General features: G+C 39.3%; 1 protein-coding gene across 1 annotated transcript; it reads right to left on the bottom strand.

Moving 5' to 3' along the window:
- Positions 1–208: 208 nt before the first annotated feature.
- On the bottom strand, positions 209–5,780 carry LOC118738639 (putative elongator complex protein 1; the record flags this gene model as incomplete). The annotated part of the gene is given in 7 exon segments (XM_036469546.1): positions 209–612; positions 685–1,040; positions 1,235–1,645; positions 1,707–2,533; positions 2,598–4,223; positions 4,282–5,024; positions 5,096–5,780. Coding segments are annotated over 6 exon segments (3,852 nt in total). The 3' UTR covers positions 209–547.
- Positions 5,781–8,542: the final 2,762 nt, after the last annotated feature.

Here is an 8,542-nt window from a genome sequence, read left to right as displayed (position 1 = left end):
CAATTACTAACTGGTGAAAGTAATCGTTATATGCATACTCACTTAAGTCTAGTAATAGTATTTCATATAAAGGATTGCAAAAAACGTTATTTACGGTTCAATTACCGTCAGGCACTCAGACATTGCACCCAATCAATAGCATGCCACTTGAGACGTGTTTGAAAGAAAAGTAAAAACATTTTCTATTCAAAAATAAAAACTAAATAAATAAATTTTTGCATAATTTCTGCATTCAACGTACAACTTTCTTTTACTTTCAATTTTTTTTATCAGCAACGAAAGTACCAAATATGTATAATGCAAAGACTACATATGAAAATGCATACATACATACCTTTCTTTAATCTTTCAATGTTTTGATTGTTGTTGTATACAAATTTTGCTTGTAAATACATACTTTTCTGATTAATTGCTAAAGTATTTTACGTTAATTTATGCTATATATGTACTAGCCGATTAGACACTCAAACCAGCCATGAGGGTGCATGCAGCTAAAAACGGCTAGTATTTTTTCTAATTTAATTTCATTTTCATTTGACGTACACGCTCAAGCCAATACATCACACTTCCAATCAATAAGCGTTATTTGCGGCTTAAAACGTTTTTGGGGTGCTGAAGAAAGAAAAGAAAATGTTTTTATTTTGTTTAGCAAACGTAAAAATATCTCAACTGCAGCTAACTAACCCAAAACGGCAAATCGCTGCTCATTTTGTAGCTGTGTGTAATCGGTGTAGGGCGTTGGTTTGTACTGCATCGCTTGCGCATTCAGCAATTCGTCTGTCCATATCGCATCGAAGGAGTCTTGCAGCAACGCCAATAAGTGGCCGTATTGCGTTTGCAGCGCCGCAGCCACCTCATCGCGTTGCAATTCGAGTAAGGCTTTGCATGTGTCACGCACCTGTTGCTGTTGATTGGCTAACTTCATGACTTGATTGTACAGCGCATCGATAAGTGCGATATCTTCGAATGGATTGCCTGGCTTGAGACTAAGCAACTTTCGTTCGTGCTTTCGACGATTCTTGCTCGACCGGAATGTTTTGCTGTAAAGCAGGGTCGTGGATAATATAAATAAAATATTTTAAGAGATGAGTATAAAGTTACTAACTACATATTTAGATTTAACTATTTTGTTGCTACACGTTTACATACATATTTACTTACAGAGCATTGAAGCGTAAAATAAAATATAAATCGAAAATAAGGAAAGTACTTATATTTCTATTTGGACACTTACCCAGTGCCCTGCGAGCTGCCCGTGTAGCGTGATGAACGCAAACTGGTGGTATCAGACAGCAAATCAGCCTCATCAATATCGGGCTGGTCATAGCCATTCAAGAGGCCATCACGCTTTTGCTGGGCCAACACACGCACCACTTGCAAACGCTGCTTGTGTTCAACGAAGAGCTTTTCATCATCAGCCAATTGTTGCTGTAATTGTACAGTGTATGCAAGCAATTCGGGTCGTACTAGCTCATCTAGTAAATTTGCTTCTTCGATGTTTAAACGCGCCTCCAATATCGCTTCCAAGTAGAGATTACCCTTTAGTAGGCACTGAAGCGCTTCCCTAAAGTTCGTGCCATACGTTTTGTGCAGCTTATGAGCTATGTCATAGCGACCTTGCTCCTGCAGTGCCGGTACCATAGATCTAATCACAAGTTAAAAAATCTATGTCAAACATATTTTAATTGCATTTTTCTTGTACTTACAACGCCAACGTCGCTATATCTATGCCATCTTTTTGTGCCAGCATTAAAACGCGCCGCCAATCCAATACATGTTTGGCGCTGAGCAAGGCTTGTGGGAGATTGCCGCCACGCTCATACATAATGCTTGCACTATCGAGCTCATTTTTGGCGCGCAGATGGTCCGCAAATGCCAAACAGATCTGCCGCTGACATTCATCCAAGCTGTTTAGTTGTTCCTCTGATTTATTCTCTTCCTTAACCAACTTATAAAACTGCAATGCCTGCCGATATAGGCCATGACGCTTGATAAATTCCAAAGCTACATCGAATTTTTCGGCGCCGCATTTTAAAATATTTTCCAATGCCTTTACGTGACGCTTCAGGTGTTCATCAATTTTGAATCTACGATAGTTTACTTCTAGCTGTTTTAGTTCATTGAGGAACGGCAAAAATTCTTTGGGATCCTTTTGTGATTTTTGCGCAACGAAGAGCACCAGGCCAAAATCGTATGTGCCCAAAGCGACATTATACAATTCATTGACATCAACTAGATAGAGTAAATATTTAAGTGCTTCCTCGGCTGCTTCTTGAACAGGCTCGTCGGACTTTTTGGCTAATTCATTTTGTTGCTTTTTAACATGCCAAATTAGCTGCAGTGCTTGCTCCAGTTTGCCTAATTTTACATAAGCCGTAATGATGGGCGACCGGAAGCGTTCATAACCGCTTTTTGTCATATGCGTGCACAGCAATTCGCAGAGATAAACTACTTTAGACTCGATATTGAAGTCTTCAGGGTATGCTTGTTCGGCAGCAGTGTAATTGCCAGCGTACATGGTTTTAGAGAAGTCCTTAAGTGAAAATAAAGAAAATTTTAATATAAGCAATTAATGTACATGCACATCGTAAACATACCTCATTTTGAAGATCAGTCAGAAATAGATTTAGCCAATTCGGGTTTGTTATTTCAGATAAAAAGATATGTACATTATTCACGAATCTCACCAAATTGTGATCACAAATAATGTTCAAATTTATGCGCTGCTTTCGCAACATATCGAAGGCATCATGGTAACGTTGTTGGTCCAATAGTTTCCCGATTATCTCCAGCGCCAATACGCGCGGTGAAATGACCTCCAAATTACCACGCGGCATTTGTAGCACGACACGCGCATCGTTTACTATAGTTGTGACTAGTCTGCCGCCCCGCTCCATATTACGTTTGTAAACGTTTTGCCGTGTGGACAGCAATACAAAGTTTAATTCGGTCAGTTTGGTGTACGCTAAGTAGTTTCCTGCCAGGCAGAAAGAAGTCACATCGCCGGACACCAGTTGGCTGTCTATATAAAGTCGTTGATTATTTAGCAAAGCGATCAGGCAATCTCCTTGTGCTGACTGTGTTTGATGCCATTCCATCTGCAGGGCGTTTTGCTCCAGCTGTTGGTATGTTTTGTCCAATTTAAGGCTGTTGGCCGAATGAAGTGAAGTTTGCTCTACTTTGCCATTTATGGTTTGTACAAAGCATTGTTCCAGCATGACAAAGCCCATGCAGCTGCTAACCGCGTTGCTATTCAGCTGTAAGACAGCAGCTATGCTATAAGCACCCACTAGCTCGTCCAATGCAATCAGCAGCACTTTGCTTTTTTCTCCAATGTTAACGGTTGCCACTAAACAGTTTTCTTCGAACCAGAACATATTTGCCAGCTCTAATGGTGGTCCACTACATAAATCTAGCTCAATTTGCATTTTTTGCATAACAGAAACTCTTTCGAAATCCAATGATTTTCCATCGCGATAAACTCGATACAATTGCAACTCTTCATTGGCATCGTAAATGCACAACTGTAACTCCTCGTGGTTATTTTTTGAAATAACACATGCGTTTATATAAGCATCGGAATGAATTTCTTTGCTGCACATCGGCGGTGGCACAACAGCCTTGGAAAAGTCGGTCAAGAGTAACTTCTTGCCGTCGATAACGGCCACAATGCCGCTGCGTGCATAACGATCAAATTCAAATCGCCAGCGATAAATCAAATATCTGCCACTTTCCAGCCAAATATGCAGAGTTTTCTCCTCGCCTATCCTTTGATCCCAGCAGTGGCACAAAAGACGCTCAGTTCTATTAAAAGTGAGTACCTGCTTTAGATACCAATGATAATTACCAATGGTGTAAAGGTACAGATTCTGATTTTGGGTGGACGCATCCAACGTCTCTATTGCGAGTATGTCTGAATCATTACTCCAGCGGAGGCTACGAATAGGCTCGTCGTTTAACGAGAATGGTAATACGATTTCACGATGACGCAAGCCATTCTTTTCGAAGAGAGAGACTGTGCTCTTGTTTGGGAATATTTGAGGCATTGCGATCCATGTCCCCGATGGACGCCAAGCAATAGGTGGTTGCAAATCATTCCAACGCTCGGATATGTAAGTTAGGTCTCCCTCCTTGTTGAAAACTTTAAACATACGACCCGCTTCAGCGCTAACGAAGGATACGGCAAAGTATGCGCCATCAGCGCGCCAGGTTATTTCTATGTCCTACGAAAATAGCATATTTTGGCAAAAGAAAATGCTGGGAAATCGACAAATAACTAACCTGCGCCAACTGCTCCACATGCTCGGGTGGCTTGAAATCGGTTGTCATTTTTGCAGCAGCTTTACCTTCCTTACCATGAAATTGTGTTTCTTTCTTTCCCCAACCGACATTAACGAATTGGCTATCCGGGTCGCACTGCTCCTTCAAAACATGCTCATGTATGACGTCATAGGTGCAAGTCATTACAACGACATTGCCCGATTTTGTAATGAAAACGCCAACCTCTTGATCAGGACTCCATGACATGCACTGCAAACCAACATCACAAAAAGTGCACTCATTTATGGCGCCAGTGCTGGGTGAAACAGCGAGCACCTCGCCCGCTTCGGTAGCTAGGCAAATTTCATTATTTAATGCCAAATATTCAGCAGCTACAATGCCTGGGACGGCTGCGATTTCTTTCGAAATGCCAGTAGATGTTTTTACCTCGTAAAGTTGAGAGTCGGTAACCACAAAGGCAAGTGAATCGATCTCTTTACGACTTGCATTGGGATCCAGCAGCAAATATTTCACATTGGACACCTTGCTGCTCAGTTGTTTACACGATTGCAACTTCAAATTTCGCATTTTAACATGAAAATATAACTTTTTAATAAAATTACGTATGAGAAACCAAACTTCACGAATTTATTGCAAGCGGCAAAGAAATGATAAATGACCGAATACAGTCAAAACGTGCATAGACGTCAAGTTGTTGTTGACATCAGGTGTTTTTGATTTGACACAAGGGAACACTGCGGCATCTGTTGGACAATAGTTAAAGAAAACTTATCCGTAATGAGTCGACTTTTTTAGTGAATTATTTGATCCTAACCGGTTTAGCCAATACGCAAACCCTCGACTTTACAAATTCCTTTTGCGTCATTCGCAAAATCGTGGTGGAATCCACTTTCAAAGGTTGGTAGCGATGCGGGCGTGTTGAAGGTATTTTCCCCAAAGACGGCACGAAAATATTCGTTCGCTGAATTTACAGACGCATTTGTCTAGAAAATATAATGGAATTGTTATTTAGTTTACTTATGTTGTGCTAAAAGTGAAATTCGACATTTAAGTGTTAAGCAAAAAGTGCGAAATTTTTAAGAAAATACATATTTGCTAAATTTGAGACCAGAAGGTGGGGCGAAGAATTTCTGTGGGTCGGTCGTCATTTGGCTGGTATTTTTTCCAATTGCTTGTACCTTATTTTTCCACTTGTTAAAAAAGGAAGAAATAAATAAATGATGTGAAAAATTCCACAACGACAGCAAGTAAAAATGAATGATAAGTGCAAATAATACGCTGAAATTTTAGAGCGAAAACCTTGCAGTAGAGTGAATGAATTGTGTGTTTTGGGAAAAGTTCAAAGTAAAGGTGCAAATAAAATATACTTTGCTAATAAGAAAATTCCTTTGGCTGGAGAGATCTAACATATTCCTGGACACCTCTTGAATACACATACAGGGATTAAAACTGGGAAAAGCTTGTTAAAATCCACTGCGCTCCAATAAATAAGCAATAAGGTAAGTACCACAAAGTAAACTCCATTGAAAAACTAAGAAATTGCAGACGTGTAGGTATTTTATGATGGTTAATGGAGCCCCAACCCATTACCAGTATTGGTTGTTTTAACTAACGAACACCATGGTAATCTGTCAACCCAACTTGCCTTCGCTTCATAATTTTAGCGCGTGGAAATGATCGAGAAGCCTCCAGGGCTGGCACGGTCCAGCAGCCACCGCCTCTTTTTTTTTTAATGTGTTGTGCACGCAATTATTGTGAAGCCAAATGAAGTGCTGTAGTACCAGAGTGCGGCAGTGGGACGTGGTTGGTGGTTTCTACATGTCATACTTAAAAAAAAGGTGTAACCAAGGAACCAGCTATAAGTTGGAATAGCTACCGGAAACAGGATATTTGAAGTACATTTACGACAGCTGTGAAGTAATCATTTTATCTTCCACGTCTGTCGGCACAACTCGTTCCAAGTAACGTATGTACATACATATGTACGTGCGTACGCTGTGGCTGACGATGGCCCAACATCGGGACTCATTCATCAGTGTCACAGTGGTACCGAGTGCTAGGCAGCATGTATGCATGAATCGGGGAGAAGTGTAAAAAGTGAAAAGTGTTAGAATGGCGCATCCACTACAGTAACAACAATATTATAGCTTCTAACAGGATGTAATGGCGGGCGACAACTTCGTTCGTAGTGGATTTAACGAAAATGTTTTTTGTAGGTTCTTTGCTTTAGCTATTACGCTTTCGTGCAACATACGCGCATCGGCGATATCAACAACAATTGTTAAGTGGGCTAAATGGGCGGCAAGATATACCTCAAAGGAGGCTGCTGGCATACGAAGTCTGGCGATTAAGGGAAAGTGCGTGCCGTACTGTGCGCAATTGCTCTTCCTTTTTCATAATTTTCCCAACAGTACAATTGTGTGCTCTATGTAGATACGCATGTTTGCAATGGGCGCGCCTTTGATATATATTTTTTCTTCAACTCAAAGATTTTTACAGACTTTGTGGCTGTGAGGATGATTTTTGTTGTTTTTGTTAATTGAGCTTTTTTTGTAATTGACATTAAATTAAAAAGTTATGAATTTTGGGGATCCACTTGAATGGATGTACTCGAATTTTGATATTTCCGTTAAAGTATCGAGCTCTTGGACTCCAGTTTCGTTAAAAAAAAAATCCATATTAATACATATTTTTAGTAGATTAGAGAATTCAGAAAAATGTTAAACAGAACGCCGGTGGGGAACGTGCACGGCACTCCTTTGATCTCCTGAAAGAGAGTTGACACGGCCCAATCAGCTCGTTGAGGTGCTTATCCCGCGGTAGTTGGTGCTAATGGCGGGATCGCCTCTCTTGTGCATTGGACAGAGCTTACATAAATTCCAGTCGTCGAGCATGCGTTCATCTGACTACCGTCCGTCATCATCGACTGGAGGATCGGGTTCATTTTTTCCACAACTTTCAGTGCTGCCTCCATTCAGTAGGGTAGGAAAGTGCTCCCTCCATAATTTCAGCACGTTCTGTACTTCGGTCATTAGGACGCCATAATTGTTCTAACAGGAGCACCACCTGGTCCTGAAACCTTCCGGAAATCTCCTAACGATTTTGGTTTTAGTTAGCATAATTAAAGAATTCTTTTTGGTACAGACCTGAGCTTCCTCATTAATGCTAATGGCTTTAGTGTTCCAAATTTTTAAATTACAAACCAAATACTTATTTCTTCTTTTATTAAATATTATATTATACTTACCCTTTTAGTCACTTTTATTGTGTAGTGTCTTTTTAACAACAACATTATTTGTGCTCTTTGTTTATTTTGCATTTGTTATTGTTTTGAAGCTGCATGACATTTTTTAAGGTCAACTAGGTTATAATATATTTCATTTCATATAGGCTGCGTTTCTTTATACATTCCGGATAATCACATTTCACAGCCGGAATAAACAGAATGCGTTTGGAATATACGTTAACATATCATCAGGAACGTTCTAAAGAATAAGTAAACAAAAAAGTTTATTCCAAACGTTCAGAATAAATAAAGAAATGCAGCCATAAAAAAAAAAAAAAACAACAACCAAATTTGTTTTAAAAACACTCACGAATCCCCAAGATGGGTACATATAATGTAAAATATTGCAAACACCAAAACCAAAATAAAATATTTAACAATTATGGTCAAATCACTTTTACGAGATTTTGCGTTGAATAAAAAAAGAAGTCAACTAATGTATTAAAACGTTGTTTTATAAAATGGGGGAGCAGCAGCAGTGCTAAGCCAGTTTGAAATCAAAATAACTACATTTGTGTTTCTGCGTCAACATGGATGCCACTGTTTGCTGATGTTGATGGCGCGATGTTTATTTCTGCTGTGTTGGTGGTGTCAATTTTCATGCAAACTCATTCACCAATGTACATACATGTGTACATACGTATACTCACAACAATAAAAATTTCAATTTTATTTAACTACCAAATGTAGTATCGCTTAAAAACAAGTTAAGCGTAGGTAACATAACCTGTTCGATGTTGTAATGCATGTTGAAAAAAAAAATGAACAAAACATAAAAGTGAAAACAAAAGAGTAAGATAGCAAATTTGAGTGATTGCCGACATAACGCTCAATGGATAAAAGCTGAATGGCTGATAATCTACAATCTACCAGCAAGAATTTATTGTTTAGTGATTGATTGTTATTTAACAAGTCGGTCTGATTTCAATACTAATTTTTGATTTAGAGTGCGAATAAAATATGTAGTAGGTATCG

This window comes from Rhagoletis pomonella, unplaced genomic scaffold (genome assembly GCF_013731165.1).
Source record: "Rhagoletis pomonella isolate Grant_MI unplaced genomic scaffold, Rhpom_1.0 Rhpom_scaffold_00005, whole genome shotgun sequence".
Classification (NCBI taxonomy): domain Eukaryota; kingdom Metazoa; phylum Arthropoda; class Insecta; order Diptera; family Tephritidae; genus Rhagoletis; species Rhagoletis pomonella.
Note: the sequence above shows the minus strand (reverse complement) of the source record. Positions and strands in the feature narration are given on the sequence as shown.